Raw genomic sequence first — 21,924 nt, 5'->3', positions numbered from 1 at the left:
TCCTGTGCAGCAGTAGCAGAGTGGAGGGAGCGAGACAGCCTCTTCCTGGTGTGATAAGACAGGAAGTGAAAGTGATGTAGCTTGATGCCAGTGGCAGCTTTTCGCGTGACCCCACCTGAACCTAAAGATTCATGCATCTATTTATTATACAACGTTTCTTAAGTCTGCGAGCAAAAAAATCACTTATACCAAGAACCATTTTGTTTCACAATTTACAATGAATAAAGTAAACCCAACTTACTATTCAAAAGCAGATTGTTTAATACTGAGACATTTTTTTTTTGTATCGCAATTAAAATCGTATCCTGTTCACTTGTTATCTGGTTCTGATGCCATATTTCATTCATATGCTAACGCATGCATGCGTCTAACGCTAGGCATGTTCTGATAATCAGTTAGATCACTCAAGGTACAGCTCACAGGCTGGTGTAAATTAGTCTTTGGACACCTTTGGACCCTTGGGATTGATCTAGAACTTTAAAAAGGAACCCTCAAAGGTCCTGTGTAGAAGTCTACAACTCATGGTAACACTTTCAGAGAGTGTTACAAATATACAAACACGGTTGTAAAGAGTGCTTCCTGTTCTCCTCTGACCTCTCTGAACAACAATGTGTTTCTGCCTGCAGAACTGCTGCTCCATGGATGTTTTTTGTTTTCCACACCATTGCTGTGCAGTTGCTGAAATACACAAATCTTGATGTATTTCTGGCATGAGATCCATGCCACATTTGAAGTCACTGAGATCATCGTTTTTGTTTGATGTGAACATTAACTGAAGTTCTTGACCTGTATCCTCATTATTTTATGCATTTGAGTGGCCAGTGAGTGTTTTTGTCTTTTTATTGAGTAGACTTCATGTCAATAAGGTCTTTAGCTGTATATGACAAAGAGGAAATTTGTCATCTCAAAGCGCCTTGGGAAGTTAACACCCGGATATTAATATCCCGTTGATGTCTGTGTTGTCAGGACATCGGCGGAAATGATGCGTCAGTATTCTGCTTTGGCATTCAGCCATAAATAAGCACGCTTGCAGACATGGTAATAAAGCTGCATTTTAAAAAGATAAGATGTCAAGGCCTAATTAAAGCCCGGACAGCCAAAGGAATCAGAATCAGATTCAATCAGAAAGAGCTTTTATTGCGAAGTGTGCTCACACACACAAGGAAAGACGAGAAGGAAAAAGAGGATGCCAATGATGATTGCTGATGATTGAAAACAGCTTCTGGTTGGATCTGATTTAAGTTGGTTTTGAAACCAAGTTGGCAGTTTATTAGCTCTGTACATTTAGTACTTAATAATAACAAGGTCCTAGATATGTTTCTCAGAATTACCATTTTCTCTTTGTTGATGATTTACCCCCGACAACTTTCTTGTCTTCCTTCCTGCTAGAGGTGTGCACCGAACTGTTTTTTAGTCCCGCTCCTGCCCACTCCTGAAGGAATTCCTACCAATCCTGTCTGCTCCCACACTTATTTTTTATCAGATTTGAGCTTCATATCTGACCTCCCACTCCTACCCACATGAGAGTTGAAATCTACCTGCTCCTGCACCTATTCTTGTTGGGTCCTGCAGTCCCAATACACATCACTCGCTCCAACACCCCACTATTCACTCCTCAGGAAATGAGGGTTTGATCCTGATCTCGCAAAACTGCCTTTAAGCTCCAACGCAAAGATGTTCTCTGAATTCTTTCACCTTTCCGGTTTTGCGTTCACTCCTCAAGGCACAATTGGTTAGTTAAATTAAAATCATAGCCAGCAAACTCTCGAGTGGTTCACCCAATCGTCGGGAGATTGCGAGTGTGAATCCCGATGATGCCAATGCCATCTGTGTTTGGGAGTCAAGAGAGCAAAATTGGCTGTTCTCTCAGGATGGGAGGGATGTTATACTCTCTTTTCTGTCAATCAGAGCAACACTAGTGAATCGTAGGCATCTGTGAGCTCATGAATGAGGAAGAGGACAGAAAGTACTTTTCCACCAAGTGTGTTACGCTGGCTTGTGATGCAGCACGTGCAGCCGTTTGAAGAAGAAAAAGAAAAAAAGCAGAGGTTGGTTTTTTGTGTCTTAGAGGAAACAAACATTAGTGCCAACCTCTGTGGTTGGTAGTAGTCATGTGATATGGGAGAGATAGCTACTGAATGGTAGAGAGGGTGGGGGAAAAAATCTTAGTGTGCATTTGCAAAAATGAGTGGCTGTCTAAAAAGTATTTGGCTCATTATGTTGGTAAGAACGAATATGAGAGCAAGAGGAAGAGCGATATTTTGAATATCATTAAGGTATGCGTTCATTTCAAGCGCCTCAACTGTGAGCAAAAGCATAATAGCAATAAACATGAGGCAGAAAGAACAAGCCGTTCTGGTTTATTTAGGAATAATGGTTCTTAGGGAGGGATTGCGCACACTTCTTTCTCTGACCTATAAATACCACCTTCTTCGCTCTCAAGGTTGACTATTGTTCACCAGGCATCTCGTCTTTGTTCTAAAGTTTTTATTTATGAATTGGACTTCAGAGACTCTCAGTAAAATCCTTCAATTGTTTGAGTCTGAATTTAGTAACAGAGTGAGCGTGAATTAATTCTATTAAGCTTGTCAGACAGGTTGAATAAGCTTTTGTTACTGCTACACCTGCCTCATGTGGGATTCGTTTTTTTTTTTTTTTTTTTTTTTGCAGGAAAAACACAGCTGAAAGGAACCAAATTAGACCAGGTAGAAGCCAAGACAAGTATCCGTTTTGCATATGAACAGGTTATACATGCTGTTTAACACTTTGGTGTATATATATATATATATATGTATATATATATATATATATATATGTATATATATATATATACATGTATATATATATATATATATATATATATATATATATATATATATACCTTCATCCTATGGAAATAGACATACAAAACTGACATTTTGACATCAAGTAAAGTGTTCACCTTTTATTTACTCCGAGCCATCAAGGCCAAACTACCCAAGGGCTCTGTGGGATTGAATGTCTGGATCTCAAAACCTGCAGCTTTCTGGTATGGGGTCAGCTTCCCCTAATGCTCTTTAGCTGCCAATCCACAGCCCAAGGCATGAGCTAACCTGTCTGACCAGTGACAAAAAAAACTGGACTTTAACCACTTTACATACTGTGAAGATTAATTTTGCTGCTGTTGCTCCAGGCTCTTTGGATAAAGGTCAAAAATGTTATCATTGTAGGAACCTAGTCCTTATTTATTTATTTATGTATTTATGTTACCAAACGGAGCTTAAAAACCAAAATTTTAGCATGGCAGGTAATGAAACAGTACATAAATTTGTTTTGCATCGCAGTAGCAACGGAACCTCAACAGGCCTAGTGTGTGGGAAGCACTTTAGAGAGATCATACTGGTTAGCTGGATAACTAAAGCTTATGATAAGTTAGCCTCGAAAGCTGTGAGGATGTGTCATGTTAGCAAAATAGGAATTAAACTTTAGCTACCTGTGCAACAAGGAATTCACGTATATTTACAAACATATTTTTCATCAGTGTGACAAATTGGGCTGTTGTGTTTGTTTTTTACTTTTACGCTGCAAAAAAGTTATCTCAGCAAAGTGAAACTGTCTTGAATTTCTAGAATTGTTTTACTAATTTCAAGCCTGACATTGTCTTATTCTGTTAAGAGATAAATTTCCTTTCTTACTAGAAAAAAAATTCTTGAAATAAGCAAAATTAACTGAATAGAATAAGACAGTTTCAACCTCGAAATTGTATGTAAATTAGTAAAATACAGGCTTAATCTTACATTTGTTTTCATCAGTAAAGAATAAAATGCTGGAGGACATGCAGTTATAGGAAAATAATCAATGACAGGGTGGTGTGATGCATCCTGATGCGAATTGAAGTTATTGCTACCACCTGAAGTTGTTTATTTTCAAATAACAACATGTCCTGAAGTGTTTTATTCCTATTATACAACACACGTTGCTTAAAGAATGACACATCATAGGCAAAAACAAGTTACTTCCTGTTATCGCTTACATTATAGCAGCTATAAACTGCCTTCCCTCACCAGCTTCTCTCTTTTCTCTCTGATAAAGTTAAATACAGCTTGTCATGTTTTCCGAGAAACTATACATTTTGTATTTCACTGCTTACACAAAATAAACAGTTGTTTATAGGCTTTCTATGTTTGGTCATTAAGCCATCATGAAAGTTGTGACGATTGATACTTGCAGCGTACTCCTTTCAACCTGAGCTCAGCGTATTGTTTATTCTTGATGGAATTTACTGAGATAGCGAATACCTTTGTCATACCTCCCACTCAGTGTGGAAAACTCCTGAGATCAGGAGTTACGGCCACCCTGCTTTTCCGTTTTCTATCCCCCTCACACACATCCACACCTCTGTGCTGAAATTCCACACATTCCTCAGTGATGTAGAGCTTCTCCAGGCCCATGCCTGCTAGAAAAGCCCTGACACAAATGGAATGCGTGTGTCTGGAGTTTCCGCCAGTCATCAGCGTTAGAGATAAACATATCTAGCACTTAGATAGTCATGCCGTCGGCATAATTTTACAGCATGTATTTGTAATGGCATGGATCTTTACCTGGAGATCGTTTGCAAGAGTGAATTCACGGCTCTGATCATAAATATAGATATAAACAGCGCCTCAAGCTTGAACTAAATACTCTACGTCTCACCCAATACACACGTTCACACTCGACTCAACTCTAGATGAACACAGTTGATTAAATGAAAGTAAAACTTCTCCTTGAAACACAGTAAATAAATTTATTTTGAAATTATTGTTGTGCTTAACGATTCTGGTGCTAATTTGTTGTTTGTTTGTTGCTAGTTCAGTTATAACGGAAATGTTTTGCTCTTAGCTCCAGTGATGTCCAGTGATGATCAATGTCATTTTAATTAAAAATCCAACATAGAATTAGTTGAGACGGCAAACATTTGTACATTAGTACCAGAATGTTACTGTTAGCAGTCGATGAGATAACCAGCATAATGGTGTTGATGGTGATATTAGCATGAAAGTTGAAGCTTTTGAAGCTGATCTGTTTGAGCAGAGTGCACAAATGAGGAGTCGAGAGAGCTGGACAGAGTAGAGGACTAAAGCCCCGCTGCATCACTGTCTTTAACTAAAAATGACGCGAGGGCTAAATCCCACTGCGCCACTATCAGCAGGTAGTTGAACGGCATTGTGGGTAATGTAAGAAGCTGTTAAATTAACGGTTAGTGAAAATAGACCAACCTGTCTATAAAAGAAGTTTAAACAAAAAAAAAAATCAACTCCGATCTCAAATTTTGGATGCCACTGAAGATCCATTTTTACAGAATATAAGATTAATATCAAAGCAACCAGGGTGTTTTTTTCTTTAAGATCATGGCGTGCACTCTAAAATTGTGAAGGTGCCGGTGTTAAAAACCATTTGGGCCATTATCTTCAGAAAAAAAAGCTGAGTATTAAGCAAGAGGAAGAGATCAGGTTAGCCACGTTTTGAGTATCACTATAGCATGAGTCACATTAGTCTGGTGCCTGAATACAGCCTATTTTTTTAAATCCATTTTCTCATAGGCTTTGAGGTTTTGAAGCTTTGTTGAGGCCTTGGGACTTGGGACCTGATCCCCTCGGAAAATAAATGAATTAATAAGGATGAAACATGCATGCATGCTCAGTCACACAAATTCACGTTTGAAGAGATAATTTGGATTTATAAGGCTGCTGCTTTGATCATCATTTAATGGCTCTGTCATCATGGAGTAGCAGAGAGAACGAGAGAGAGAGAGAGAGAGAGAGAGAGAGAGAGAAATAGAGAGATTTGTGGGCAGAAACTGCCCTGACTGCCTCCTTTGCCACACCTGAGTGAGCTTTTGTCTTTTTGTTTTGCTTTTTGTGTGTGTAAATGGGTGGGAGGGCAAATATGTATGCCAAGTATCGAGAATGGCTTTTTTCCCTTTCTTGTAGGATTTCAATCCCAGAGATCAGTTTATGTGATACGGTCGTATTTCGCACATTGTGATGGTTGTGTGACTGTGCATTTATTCCTTTACAATACTTCACTATACTTCATTAATATACTGAATTTGTACTGAGGCTTTCATCCAAATCGACATATAAGCGTGATATACAGTGCCTTGCATCAGTATTGAACCCCTCCTTGAACTTTTCCACATTTTGTAGTGTTACAACCTGGAACAGAAATGGATTTAATTTGGATTATAAATCATGGATTGACACAAAATAGTTTGTAATATTGTGGGGAGAATATAATAAAAAACCAGCATAATTTGCAAAAGTATCTTCAAATGAAGAACATATGTTGTGATTGAATAAGTATTCACCCCTTTGCTGTAAAACCCCTAAAGTAGGTTTGCCATTACAAGTCACATGATTGGCTGAATGGAGTCCTCCTTTGTGTGATTACAATGTCACATAATCTCAATGTAAATGCAGCTGGAAGAGTTTGTTGGAAAACATACCTAAAAAAAACAGCATCAGGAAGACCCAGGAGCTATAAAAACAAGTCCAGGACAAAGTTCTGGAAAAAGTATTAATCAGGGATTTAAAGAACTTCATTGTCATATTCATAAGCTTTCCTTGTACAATGAAATTCTTAGTGCAGAAGAGTTCTGAGAGTGGTTAAAATGGAAAAGGTGAATGTTCTACAATGGCCAAGTCAAAGTCCAGATCTGAATCCCATTAGGAATCTGATCTGTGGCACTATTTGAAAATTGCAGTCAACAAACAACATCCAACCAACCTGAAGAACCTGGAGCAAATCCGACAGGAAGAATGGGTGAAAATCCCTTCCATACAGTGTGCAGAGCTGGTAGGAACTGAAGTAATAGTGAATTTTGACTTTGAAAATGTACTTTCATGATCATATTGGTTTGCAGTTAAAAAAAAAAAAGTACTGGCAGGAACAATCCGGGTAAGTGTCATTTGTAATCCAGGTGAATCTGATGACTTTTAAGAGGGTTGAATACTTTTGCAAGGCACTGTATGTGTGGGAAGGTTTTTCTATCTTGGTGGGGAATACATGTAGGGGTATCTGCATTTTTTTTTTTTTTTTTTTTTTGACAAAAGACAAAAAAAATTAATTAATAATTTATTAATTAATATTAAAAATTATGTTAGTGAAAGGTACTAACAAGCAAGACATGAGTGTGTGTGTTTTATGAATATGAGGGACAAGGGTTTGTTAGCAGAGCACAGTGGTTTCTCTGGCAGTAGGTGAGAGGGTTGTGGTAGCTGTTGGATGTTCAATGTTTGAGCAAAACCAATAAGCCATACCTACTGAGCTGCGTGCTGGGATTGTGTTTCGTTTAATGTGGTAAATGAAAAGCATCCGTTAAACGAATAAATAAAACATGAGAAACAATCGACTGTTTTTGCTGAGTCATTGCCTGTAATGTGCATTTCATTGCCTGTTGTACCTTGTGATTTTAATTTGCTTACATAATGAACTTTCTGAAAATAAGTGAGTTGTTCAAGTGAGCTGCTGTGACTGGAGGCAGTCCAGCTTGTTAGAGTTCTTCATTTTTGTGGAACATTCATGGGGACTGAAATGTTGAAAAATGAAGCTAAACAAAAAGCTAAAAAAAATGTCATTTGCTCCCTAACACACATACAATATCCCACACTTATGTTTGCATTCACCTATTCTGAAAGCAACAGGGCTAATTTACCCAAAAAAAGAGGCTAATTTAGCTAACATGGAATGAAAGCTAGTTAGATTAGCTAGCATGGCCTAGCAAGGGCTTGTGAATTAACTAGCATTATTAGTCTGATATTTTTTGTTAAATGCTTTTAAACTAAATCTCATAATCATAGTTTTATAATCACTTAAACATTCTCAAAGTGGCTTGTGTTTATGAAGGCTGCCTTGCTAGCTTACACTGTAGCTAGCTTCCCTATCTAATTTGTGCTTGCTAGCTAACCTTTACTAGCGCCAGTGCACACCCATGAAGTTAGTCTGTCTTAGTCATTTTTGTTCGTACAAATGAGTTTACACAAGTTAAATATTTAGCAGAAAGATTAATGACTAATTGGCACCTGCTGTGTATGTGGGTTCTGCACAAGGTGTGTGTCTGTGTGTGTCTGTGTGTGTGTGTGTGTGTGTGCATGCTGTTCAGTTCACAATTTGAATCGTTTCCTCTTGTTTTACCAGCAAATGAACAGAAGTTCTGACACATACACACACACACACACACACACACACCAGAAGAAATGACTTCCTGTCAATATTTACATGTAGTCACTGAAAACTTGTGCTAGGGACAGGCCCTATGGAAATCAGCCGCACAACACGCACACACACACCACACACACACACATATACGCAAAAACAAATAGCCAACATCAGTAGACTGTGTTTTTGTGGAAGTGAGTGCGTGCGTGGATTGTCAGTTCTTTCTTTGCATAGGGGCTTATTTAGATTTCCACAGTATTTTTCTACCGTAGAACTGCTCAAAATAAAAAACAATCCTGTGTGTGTGTGTGTGTGTGTGTGTGTGTGTCTCACATTACACTCTTATCCAACCAACATAGCTGTCTTGTTGCAGTACACTTTTTTTAATCTGACGATGCTGTATGGTATACACTAACAGCTATACGTGGTCCCCCCAAAAAAAATCACATTATGTAATAAAACGCTTAAATCACCAGTCTCCTGTTTTGTGGATAATTCCACCCGGATACTGTAGATTTGTACCCGAGAGCTGCTGTTGTAATCATGAAGACTGTCCTGTGCTCATTGCAGAACTTCCTATTCACAGTATGCTCATACATATTATTGTTTGCCTTTTCTCTTCTACATCTGTATACTGTAGTATTTTATAAATCAGGTGTCACCCAGAAGAGGATGGGTTCCCTTTTGCATCTGGTTCCTCTCAAGGTTTCTACATTGTGTCATTCCCGGGAGTTTTTTTCCTCGCCACTGTCTCCTCTGGCTTGCTCATTAGGGATCTTCAAAAAAAAAAAAAAAGCTGCTTTATGACCATGTGTACTGTCAGCTGATAAAAGGAGCAATTAGTGTAGCTACAAGGTAGATGTGTCTAATAAATTGGCATAATCTCATTTTCTATACGTCACACTGTAAGTCATCTGGGAGCTCCATCTGATAAGTTTGCGATGTTGTCTTGCAGATATTGCTGTGGTGGAAATGACGGACGCTTTCCGACAGCCGTCTCTCTTTTATCACCTGGGAGTGAGGGAGAGTTTCAGCATGGCCAACAACATCATCCTGTACTGTGACTCCAACTCCGACTCGCTGCAGAACCTCCAGGTAGCTTAATCCCACTGAAGTCTTGTTCTCACAGTAGTGCAACATCTTCACATTACATACATGTTCGCTCTATATTTTGCAAGTCCAAATCTCACAAATGATCCCGTAACATCACCAAAGTCATATAGTAGACACACATCTAGAGGCTTAAACTGCAGTTGTAATATAACGTTTAATCTTGTGCTAATACACAATAAAGATTCGACATCAATTGTACATACACAAATATAACTAGATGATTAAAGGTGTGGTCAGTGATATTTAAGTCTGAGGACTTTTTTTTTTTTTTTCGTCATTAAAATATGCACTCAAAGGGAACTTTGGTCTCAGTAGTGCCCCAGGTTCTGTATTCAGAATAAACAAACAAATGAAGTGGATCCAGCCAATCAGGACAAGAAAGTGTATCTATTTTTTTTTGTCAATCATGTTCACTGCCAATTCAAAAAGCTCATCCTGTTACACAAGCAGTGAGGCGTTTCAGATTAGGAATGCGTTTAGAGGGAACAATGAAGGAGGGGGTTGTATTTGTTTAGCTAAAATGCTAAGCTAAAATTCCTTACTGCCCCTTTAATCAATTGACACATGATATGATATGAACAGGTTTAGGTGCTTTGGCGATAGTGTAAATCAAACTCTAAAGCTCCAGAAACTGAACTGAGCCACAAAGATATATTGACAAATTTGACTGCGTGGGTTTAGTGTTTTCATGATTAAAGAGTGTATATAAGTGAATATTGAGCATTCAGATTCAAATAACATATGTTGTCTTTCACTGTGCTTGTGTGCACTGTAGCTGTTTGCACTACAGCATGCTGAAGAGTTTTGTTCTCATGTACTATAAAAAGCTCGAGAGCTATAAGTGTTGTTTTGGCGCATTAACACCCTGGAATGACTCATTTCACTTTTAACACCTTTGATTGTGGTGTACAGAAATCCCACCAGCTTTAGCAGGTCCTGTCTCTGGCCTAATTTAAAGGAGAAATAGATTGTGAGGGGCTCAGGGGCATTAGAGTGCATGATATTCAGGCGCTGATTTCACACACAAGTTCAGAGCAGGGACAGTGTTCATCTCCGTTGATGAGGCCATGCACATACACACATGCGCACACACAGTGAAGTGAAGTGAAGCACGCAGCGCTTCAGATTGCAGTCCAGATGAGATCTTGTGGAGTTTGCACAGATGTCATTTTTAAACACTGTAGCTTCTTCTAGATCGTTATCATTTTCACATGTAGGTTTCATGTTGGATTGTACGTTTGTCGCTTTAATGCTTAGTGACATATAAGATAGACAGAATGCAATCAATACTTTTAGCTGAGGATTAAAATAATTTTTTGTTGAAAAGTCAAATTTAATTTACAGAGTTAATTTTTCCACTTAGTTCAAATGTACACAATTACAACAGACAGTTTTTCTAGCTAATAAGAAATGTTTCTCCAAAAATATTTTCCATAAAAATCTTTCGCCTACAAACCTTAAATGTGTGGCGGTCTGGGAAAACTTGTCGGATTATGCTGTGGCTGAATTCTGGAAAATAGCCAAAAAGATGACAAATCGGCCAAAATTGGGGTTTTCTATAACAAACCTATAACATACTTTGACATCTTAACCATACATATTGAAATAAATTCTGTATCATGACAAAAATGTGCGATAAGAGCTCCTGAGTGGCGCAACAGAAAAGCTATCATCCGCAGCACGCAGGTTCGAATCCCGGTGATGCCACAGCCATCCGTGGCCTGGAGCCCGAGAGAGCAAAATTGGCCGTGTTCTCAGGGAGGGAGGGGTGGAATACTCTCTCTCCTATCAATCACAGTGAAACCAGCCAGTCATTGGAGTCTGTGGAGTTGGAGTTCCTCAAAGTGTGTTACTCCACCACTTGAAGTTGTGGGAACAGCATTTCGAAAAGATGCAGTCAGCTGGCTTCACATGCCTCAGAGGAAGCATGTGATAGCCTTCGACCTCTCTGATTGGTAGCTGTTGTGTGATAGGGGAAAGTTTCCTGATAGGGGGAATTGGCTATTACTAAATTAGGAAGAAATTCAGGGAAATATCCAAAAAAAAAAAAAAAAAAAGAAAAGAAAAGAAATGTGTGGTAAAACAACATAACAATTAATTGGTTAATATTTAAAATGACATAAACATAAGAATGGAAATTATATTTTAATTTCTTTTATAATTTACAAGAAATTAACAATGTTTAACCCAATGTTTAACCCATTGTTGAAGCCATGTTGGTGCCCCTGGTGGCAGCCATCTTGGACAACTAATAATTACTTGACATAATTTGGCAACAATAAAAGAAAGAACGTTTAAAATTGGACTTATACCAGAAAGCTAGACATAGATGATAATATAGTTTCCCTTTGGATTTTGGGTGAGACATTAACTTCCATTACTTATTAGCTACATTAGCATTGTAGCTCTAGCGTAAAACTAAAGACATTAATGAACTAAACAGAGTAAATTAGATTCCTTTTCGAAGCCTTTGTTCAAGGGTCTTGCTTGAGTTAAATGCTGCCTCTGTGCCAGTCCTGCCATGATTGTGTATCATCATGATGTATTTTGTGATAGTGTGCATGTAGGGACTTATTTGTTTGGGAACGCTAATGAGCTCTTAATGCGTACAGGAGCGGATTAACAGGACTCGCATGAAATAAAAGATTTAGAGCGGATGCTGTAAAGTTTTATTGGCCTCACTGAGGGGCTTGTAAACTCACGCATGTCTCGTGTTTCTTTTGCAGGAAGTCGTGTGCCAGAAAAACACTGTGAGTACACACACACACACACACACACACACACACACACACACACACACACACACACACACACTCTCACACACACACACACACAGTGGGTGAGAAAAAAACAGCTGGTCTGCCTAAAGATGTCTGAAACCTTGCTGGCTAATACTTTTGATTCATATAATATTTGGTTTAGTTTGGCTTTACACTGCACATAATTAAATGAATCAGAAACCAAAAAAAAAAAAAAAACACCGCCTGAGGGCCATGTAAAACAGAAACCTTTCTCGTGAAACTCTTTCATCTTTACTCAGAAATCTGGCAACTGAAAAAGGAAAACAAACATTGGCCTCATCCAAGCATGGAGAACACATGGAGTCAGTTCTCAATAAATCATTTGATAGTTATATGCTCTGCGTATAACTAATTTAAAACATTTTATGTGTCACATCCAGAATTTATTTTGTCTTTTTCTTCATTGGTCCAAATCTCCTGTGGTTCAGTTTAGCTAATGTCTATAAAAAATGTTGCACATAACCCAAAATGCATGGTGTGTTTGGTTCACTTCCTGCAGTCCGGTCGACTCAGAGTCGACTCAGAGTCAATTCAGAGTCAAATCTCTACCTGCCTAAAGATACGTGCCAAAGAGAACCAGATTTCAGTTTCAGTTCAACTGTAGCTTTCAGAACTATATGTAGTGGAAAATTGTATCATACGAAGGGTTTTCCCAGGCTGCCACACATCACTGAATCATGATAGTTAAAAAAATGAAGCAATTTTTTTTTACAAACAGGAAGTTGAGATATAGCTCAAAAACATGTTGATTTCTGAAACAGCTAAACAGATTATTGGTCTTGGGGTCAAATAATGTATTCCTAAAGTATATAAAATATACTTTTTCCATCTGATGAAATAATATCAACTCGGACATTTGGGCCATTATTACAATTATTATAATTACGAGTCGATTTATTAGTTGATTATTTAAAAAGCATCACTCCAGCAGTTGGACCTGACTAGTCTGGTAATGAAAAGCTCTTTCTTCTAAACTCTCTCGCGCTCTCTCTCTCTCTCTCTCTCTCTCTCTCTCTTTGTCCTGCAGCAGATGGAGAGAGCAGGGTTAGTGGGTTGCTCGCTAGGCTTTAGTGAGGCTATAAGTGGTTCAGAGGATCAGGTGGCTTTGAGCTGCAGGTAGCAGGAAACACCAGCGCTGACTCTCTGTCTAACAGCAAGAGTGTGATTCCTCCCTCTGTTTCACTGCTCCTCTCTTTCCTCTCTCTTTTTTTTAATCTTGTCTTCTTCAGCACCTACTTTTCTTCTTTTGACCTCTGCTTCTCTATCAAGTCGATGACTAATCCTCTTCCTGTCTCCCTGTTTTTGATCTTTCAATCTCCCCCCCCCCCCCTTTTCTTCAGACGTGTTTGTTATGCGTGTCAGGTTCGGTTGTGTAAGTCAGCAGAGAGAAAATGGAGGCCGAGCACACGGTTTTAACACTCGTTCTCTTTTATAGATTAATAACGATGCTCATAATGCAGCTGAAAAGGTTCATTTTCAAAGGGCGTGCTTTCTAAATTGAATGAAAGTGCACGCTGTCTGTGTTTCTCTCTTTCTCTCTCCCATTCCCCCCCCCCCCCTCTCTTTCTCTCTCTCTCTCTCTTTCTCTCTTTCTCTTTCTGTCTCTGTGTCTGCGTCCCTCGCTGCTTAAAATATGAATGAGCTTGTGACAGGTGACGCAGCCAAGTGTCTGACCACACCGGACGTGTGTGTATATATAGAACTGATCAAAGAGTGTGTGTATGTGTGTGAAGGACAGAGAGAAAGAGGAAGAGAATATATCTCGCCTTTTTTTTTCTTTCTCTGTATTCAGAAACACCACGTTCAATACATCTTGTTTCTTACTTCGAGTTTCAGCATCACACACTGTTCTTCGTAATATCTGACGTATTATATCGCTAATGGCTGCCAAGTCATTTCAGCTCAATTTAATAAAGTTTTATTATCGTTAATATTAGGACTGTATTGCAGCTGAAGCCTGGGGTCTCTCTCTCTCTCTCTCTCTCTCTGTCTCTGTCTCTCTGTATGGCTTAGCACTTGTTTGCTTTAAATGTTAAACTTACATTACTCCCATGGCTCGTTACTTCTTTCTCTCTGCAGATTTGCCCTTAATACCTACTTATTTTGTTCATCCTGTCATGGTGATGATTAACATTTAAAAAAAAAAAAAAAAAAAAGTTAGAGTTATTACCTAAGCCTGGAGTCCCAGAGTAAACAATCCCTTACTTCTCTTTATCCATGTCTGTGAGCAACTGTCTGTTCATCCTGTACATGACCATGAATGTTTGCATTACTGATAATAAACCACTTACATCTATGACTACGAATATTAGAATTAAATGAGTATAAATTAGATAGCTATTTAGATAGATAGATACATAGATAGACAAGCAGGCAGGCAGGCAGATGGATAGATAGATGGATAGATAGATGGATAGATGGATGCATGGACAGACAGACAGACAGACAAGCAGGCAGATATATAGATAGACAGACAAGCAGGCAGATATATAGATAGACAGACAAGCAGGCAGGCAGATAGATAGATAGATGGATAGATAGACAAGCAGGCAGGTAGGCTGGTAGGCAGATGGATAGATAGATAGATGGATGTATAGATAGATAGATAGATAGACAGACAGACAGACAAGCAGATAGATAGATAGATAGATAGACAGACAGACAGACAGATAGACAGACAGACAAGCAGGCAGATATATAGATAGACAGACGGGCGGGCGGGCGGGCGGGTAGATAGATAGATAGATGGATGGATGGATGGATGGACAAGCAGGCAGGCAGGCATATGGATAGATAGATAGATAGACAGACAGACAGATAGATAGATAGATAGATAGACAGACAGACAGACAGACAGACAGAGACAGACAAGCAGGCAGATAGATAGATAGATACATACATAGACAGACAGACAAGCAGGCAGATAGATAGATAGATAGATAGATAGATAGATAGATAGATAGATAGATAGATTTACATTTATGGCATTTGGCAGATGCCCTTATCCAGAGTGATTTACAGAAGAGATAGATAGATGGATAGACAGATAGACAGATAGGTAGAGAGATAGATAAAGAAGACAGGCAGACAGATTTGTGCATAAATGTCCGTCTCTCTCTCTCTCTCTCTCTCTCTCTCTCTCTCTCTCTCTCTGAGTGCTTATTTTGTTCTTGTACATGGTGACTATAAATGTTAGAATTACTGTCCAAGGCTAGCATTGCATTATTTTCAGAACCTTGAGCTTCATTCTCTTCACCTCTTTCACTCCATTAACTACTTGTTTTTTTGTGTACATGGTGGCCATGAATGTTTGAATTTCATTACTGCCAATGCCTATCATATACTCATATACTCTCTGTCTCTCTCTATCTTCCTCTCTCTCGTTCTTTCTATCTTCAGTCATGTGCGGCGAACTACCTGTTTATTCCGTACATAGTGACTCCTCAGAATAAGGTGTACTGCTGCGAGAGCAGCTTCATGAAAGGCCTCAGTGAGCTGATGCAGCCCAGTTTTGAGGTTCTCCTCGGTCCCATCTGCATGCCTCTGGTGGATCGCTTGACCCAGCTTCTCACCAGCACACAGACCAGCTCCTGGTGAGTGAAACCGAAACACACACACACACACATTCTGACTCTGATCTGTCTCAGTGTCTGATTTTATTTTCTTGGTATTAGATTTTTTGATTTACGCTTGCATGTTATGATTAAAGGTTGTTAATGATTACACTAGGTTACTCACCACAGGGAAAGTACAGAGATGCCGGAGGGTTGGAGGGATCTCTCGGTGTGTGTTTGTGTGTGTGTGTGTGTGTGTGTGTTTATTCAATGCGCAAGTTCCTCTTTGTCACATCGAGAAAGCTCTGAGTCATGGCTGTTAGGCTGAGAGAACTGGCTGTGCCCAAAAAATTATTCAAATTGATTTCTTTTGCTTTCTTTTTTTAGATATAACATGTATTATTTAAAAATTTTAGATGTCACCTTTTTAAATGTGTTTCTAGAACAATAATAATCACATAGTAGGTCAGAGATTCCTTTGAGAAACTGTACTCCATAACATTGCCAAATGGATCTTGCTAATTCCTTCATATCTAGCTTGCTTCATATCCACCCCAGAAATTAGCTCTAGAGCACTTTTTCCTTAAATGGCAGGTCACAAGGCTTCAACACAGCGGATGGGGCCGTTTGGGCGGAAGAGGAACGCTTATCAATGTTTCTGCAGCAATTGCAATTGCAAAGGCACCAGAGGGCTCTAAAAAGACAAACTCCTGCTTTAATATTTTGCTGTGACATACAACCAAAAACACCAGAACAACCAAAAATTATAGGTGTACTTTTTGACACTCTGTTGTTTGCATTCTTAACCTGGGGATGAAGTAAGACTGACTGTGATAAACCCTAAATTTGCTGCATGACCTCATGGATGACATGCATGGGCAAAACGAACTACAGATCATTGTTAAAAGTTCCCTTCATAAATACCTGCTAACCTTGACCTTTAACCATTGCCTTGTATCTCCTAGGTTATTGCATATCGCAATTATTATTACATATTTTATTACATAGTGTTACATACATATAATACATATCTCAAGACCCAGAACCGTGAACGTGAATTTGAATCCATCTGGTTCAGTCTGATTTAAATAAACCACAAATTGTTCAAATGAGCCACTTCAGATGCTTCTGTTAGACAGGTGGGAGTGGAAGAGACACAGCGTGACTTCTTAGGTGCTAAAAAGTTTCTCAGGGGAAATCATGTGAAAAACAGAAATATCTTTTCGCGAGTTTAGCTCAAAATCGTGGGCAAAAAAGCATAGCTTGCACAAAACGGTGATATTTGAGTAACCTGTGAGCAAAAGTAGGCCACAAGAAGATTCTTGGTGGTTTGTATGGATTCAGTAACAATAACAGTTGTTGACTCAAGGTTTGATTGGTATGACATTATGTGCAAATCCAGTTTAGAACCTTAATTTCTAGCAGATATTCCAGCCAGTCCTGGAGGATTCCCAGCCAGCCAAGAGTTTTTGTTTTCTCAAGACAACCCTGTCTGTTAGGGGAAAGGCACCACTACAGCGCCACCCCTGGCCATTGTTTGTTGGGTGGTGATCCATTCTCAGCACAGCACTCAGACTGACATGCTGTGTTTGTGGTGTCTTTATAGCCAGTACTTCCGGGAAACCATTCTGAACGAGATCCGCAAAGCACGGGAGCTGTACACGGGGGTGGAGCTTGCAGCAGAGATGGGGCGGATCCAGCAGCGTTTGGACAACGTAGAGTGTCTGTCAGCTGACATCGTGATCAACCTGCTTTTATCATACAGAGACATACAAGTGAGATCCTCAGGTTTCTCCATTGCTATTGTTGGTCAATGTTTCTCTCATTATAAATCATCAATAAAGACAGCCAGAGTTCTAGTAGGTAAAGTCATGGCATTTTGCTGCCATGGTTTGGGTCCACTTGTCTGCTTTGAGGGACACGTCACTGCAAATCAATACAAAGTTCTTCTGACTGATCCTCTGATGAAACATTTCTTTCCTGATGGGAGTGGTGTCTTCTAGGATGACCCTGACCCCATCCACAGTGCACAAGGTCTCACGGAATAGTTTGATGAGGATGTAAATCATGGTCACCAGATGTCAAGCCATTTGAACAACTATGAGAGACTTAGTCCTAATGTTTTTAGAAAAAACGTCTCGCTTACTTTAGCTAATTCTATCAGAGATATTCCACATTGCTAAAGTGCAATATTTAAGATGCAAACAATTCAACCATCCAGCCAAGTCTGGCTGCCAATAGTAATTAACCAGTCAATAGTAATTTTAATAGGATATACAGGCCACTTTTTAAATCAGAACTCAAAATACCCACTGAGAGCAGGTGAAGTGCAGTAGGAGTTGAATTTCTCAGAACTGAAATGAGACTCTTGTCTGAGCATAAATGTTTAATAAGCTTTGAGTCTCCAGGGACTCCCTCTATCTGCATTTGGCTTCCTGTCTCCTATAAGCAAATACAATCTGATCTAACAGAGCTTCACAAATTTCGGTCTAATGCAGGTACACACAGTCCAGTTGAATGGATGGAAGTGACAGTCCAGTGTAGCAAAGGGAATCAGTCCATTTTTAATGAACCTAGTGGAGGTTCATTGGAGGTCAACATAGCCAAATCTAACAAAGCTAGACACAGCCAAATCTAACAGCGAGACACAAGGGTGAGATACACTGTAGTTTAACAGAATGTAGTCCAATCATATGGACATGAACAAAGATAAACAGAGGCAGGAAATGCCTGAAACTGCCAGTGGAAGGCACAGTCCAGGAAGTCAGAATAGTCCAGTTTAACTGAGGCAGGTATGGTCCAATCTAATACAGGTCAGCATAGTCTATTTTAATGAAAACGCAACTCAATCCAATGGGGCATAGTTCAGTTCATTTCAACAGTGGTATAATGGAGATAGACACAGTCTATGTAAATTGTCACAGTCCAATCTAATGGAGTAGGCCAGTCAAGTGGATCTACATACTTTGGAGTTTATGGCTGTGGATACAAATAAATGTAGTCCAGTCTCATGGACATAGGTACATTCTGTTCTAATAAAGGCAGACAGTCCAATCAAGTGGTGATAAACATGATTTAATTTATTGAGGGAACATAGAGTCCAATCTAATTGTGGCCATTTACTGGAGTTACATACAGTCAAGTCTAATGGGACCAGACACTGTCCAGTGTAACTAAATGTAAAGAGGACACACTCTGCTCTGAAGTATTATGAAGTCTAATAAAAGTCTGTACAGTCCAGTCTGAAGGAGACGCGGTTCACCTGAAAATAGGTAGACGTGAACAAAACAAACCGGCAACAGACACAGGCCAGTGTGTGGAAGTACTCAAACAGAAACGTGGCCCAGTCTAATGACAAACAATGCTGTCCAATCTAAGCAATTTAGAAACTATTAAGCAATCTGTGACAAACTTGAATATAACAGATAAATGTATATATAACCTTTCCTTCACTACCACTAGCACACACTGAATCTAGCATATGCCACTAGCATGTCACCTCATCCCTTATTAATAAATAAAATTAATATCAACATATGACATATTGTAAAGGTTGACTGAATTATTTATATTGGATTGAGTGGTTTCATGCTGTGCAGTGGCTCAAGAGTATGATGCAGGAGGGTTTCGTTAATAATGCAGTGTGTTGGGAATGAAATAACCATCTCTCGCTGCTTCTAAAACAGCATTTTAATAAAACGAAACTCATGTATGATCAATCAAGAGAGACGTTTATGAAGAAATCTAAGCTTGTTTTTGGACAAGCGAGATATTTAAAGGTTTGGTGAAAGTTGAAATGTAATATTTTCCATTTATGCAAAATTTAATTGATCATCCAAGACATGTTTGGTATCCTATGGTTGTTTTTTTTTTTTTAAATAATTTATTTATTTTTACACTAAAGCAACTACTAAGGCTAATGTATCTAAGTAATGGAAGTCTGTCGCAACCAAAATCTTTTCCACAAATAAATGCCTGAATCTTTATATACCTACTTTAAACACATTTGTAAAATATATGATCTTATTTTTAAATAAACGATTTTGTAAATGGCCTTCAAATGATGGGAGGCGGAGCCTACAGCATTGAATGATACCAAATTGCACCAAATATGTATAATGTTTGGCTTGTCTAAGATGGCTGCTCCAATAATGTTGCACTATTCAGCTACATGATGAAGGAATATTTTTATTGGAAATCCTTTATTGTTGATTTATTAGTGAAAGTTTTATTTGTCTGTTTGTAGGATTATGAATCCGTTGTGAAGCTGGTTGAGTCTCTAGAAAAGCTTCCAACGTTTGACCCCTTTGCCAACCCTCATGTGAAATTCCACTATGCCTTCGCTCTAAACAGGTGATGTGTGTGTGTGTGTGTGTGTGTAGTTGAGTGTCTGTGTAAGAATGGCTTTCCTTCAGACACTTATAATATTCATGGGCTTCCCTGTTCATTTGCATGTGTTAATATTGTGTTTTATTTACGAAAAGCATTGATGTGATGAATCCTTGCCAGTAATACACTCATGACTCATGGGTAGATCATCCTTTTTCATTTCTATTCACTCTATTTTTTTTTTTTATAACACGTCCCACTTTTCAACAGCATTGCAACAATTTCCTCCATTCAAGCACCAGCCCTTGAAAAACAGTAGCGTGTTACATGAAGAGAGATTTAATTGCACTTACTTGCCATACGAAAAGGGGCAGTCAGGGGGATTCAGGCTCGCAGGGGGACATGAAATTCTCTGGTAATTGTCACCCAGGGGACGGTTTATCATGTCACGCCTCAGAGCCAGACATGGAGAATGACTCGTGTGTGTGTCACAGGGGAGGTGTGAGAAAGTGCAAACCCATGGCGGTGACATCTAACGCTGGTTTGCAGATGAAACAGCCCAGTCTGATGGAGGCTCTGTGATGGAGGATATTGGATTTATCTGTGTTTTTAGTGAGCTGTGTAACTGTATAGATGTGTGTGTAGGTGCACAAGTGGGATGATCTGTATAGAGATGAGATCTGTTTCCTACCTCTTGGCATTTATTCTCCCAATCTTCTCTCTTGTTCATGTGTTTTTTTGTTTTTTTTATCTTCTTGCTTGTCCTTCTAGTTGGTCATTTGCACATTCTCTCTCTCTCTCTCTCTCTCTCTCTCTCTATTCATTCAGTCGATGTCTCCCACAATATCTTTCTTTTTTTTCTTGCTGTATTTCTCTCTTTCTACCTTCTGGCTAATTCAGTCTCTCAGTCTCTCTCCTCTTTCTGTTCTGTCTTTCCTGTTTTCCTGACTTCTAGTCATCTCTCTGAGCTTCTTTCCTATATTTTTTAGCTCTTCATATATTCTCTCTCAATTTGTCTATTTCTATCCATAGCATTTTGCTTTAAGGGTTGCATGCATAATTAATTATTATGCGTAACAGTAACTAATGTATTTGCTAAGTATTATTTAAGCCATAGTTAATACTAAATAAAAATGATTAATAGCAGTGACTACATAGTGCAAAAATGTGCACACCCTTAGGACAAAATGAAAACAAAATGTCATTCAAATTTCATAAGTAAAAATCCAGTCACTTAAAATCAAATGAGCAAACCTACTTATCTGTCCATTGGTGTTGTCATAACCAGGAAGTAGTTTGACGTTTCGTTAAACTAAGCTGTCAGGTAGAAGTGACTCAGTGGCTCCTTGCTAAACACTTTAGTTTAATGACTAGTTAGCTAATATATCACAGTCTTATTAACAGCACAGCGATTTATAACCCTTTAAGCTGAATTATTCAGTAACTGCAGTATGTTTTAGTAAGGGAGGAATGTGAACCTAGACGTTTAAGGGGATAATATGTTTTCTTGACTTACGTTCTTTCTTCTTTTCTTATTTGGCTCTGCATTCACTTCATTCATTCTCTCTTATTTTGTCTGGGCTAAAGACTGGAGTCTATTGTTTGCATTGTTATTCAATCAGCATGTTATGGCTGCTTTCACAATCTCGCATTTGCATTCTCCTCTTTAACTTGTTATGAACCAGAACCTTAAAGGAATACTCCACCCTTCAACACATTAAATATGTTTATACTGAAATATTTCTGATGTGCTTAGCGATTCTGGTGCTAATGTGTTGGTTGGTCCTGTAACTTCCTGTTGTGTGAGTTGTGTGAGTTGTGCGCTGCTCTGATGTCAAGGGGTGACATTCATTGCACAGATGTAGTGGAGTTTAATAGGAGTGTAATAATGGTCAGGTTTTGCTGTTAGCTCCTAAAAACAAAAGAGGCAGGCCTTCGTTTCCCACTCG

General features: G+C 38.9%; 1 protein-coding gene across 1 annotated transcript in view; it reads left to right on the top strand.

Annotated features, from left to right (window-relative positions):
- The window catches only part of map3k5 (mitogen-activated protein kinase kinase kinase 5), a 72,937-nt gene that overhangs the window by 12,061 nt on the left and 38,952 nt on the right, over positions 1–21,924 (top strand). Inside the window, exons 2-6 of the mRNA XM_026917806.3 lie at positions 9,134–9,273; positions 12,018–12,041; positions 15,492–15,685; positions 17,253–17,421; positions 19,893–19,999. Coding sequence (XP_026773607.3) covers positions 9,134–9,273; positions 12,018–12,041; positions 15,492–15,685; positions 17,253–17,421; positions 19,893–19,999 — 634 coding nt within the window. The remainder of the gene's footprint in view (positions 1–9,133; positions 9,274–12,017; positions 12,042–15,491; positions 15,686–17,252; positions 17,422–19,892; positions 20,000–21,924) is intronic.

This window comes from Pangasianodon hypophthalmus, chromosome 30, assembly GCF_027358585.1.
Source record: "Pangasianodon hypophthalmus isolate fPanHyp1 chromosome 30, fPanHyp1.pri, whole genome shotgun sequence".
Lineage (NCBI taxonomy): Eukaryota > Metazoa > Chordata > Actinopteri > Siluriformes > Pangasiidae > Pangasianodon > Pangasianodon hypophthalmus.
The sequence above is the reverse complement of the archived record's forward strand: the minus strand, read 5'-3'. Positions and strand labels throughout refer to the sequence as shown.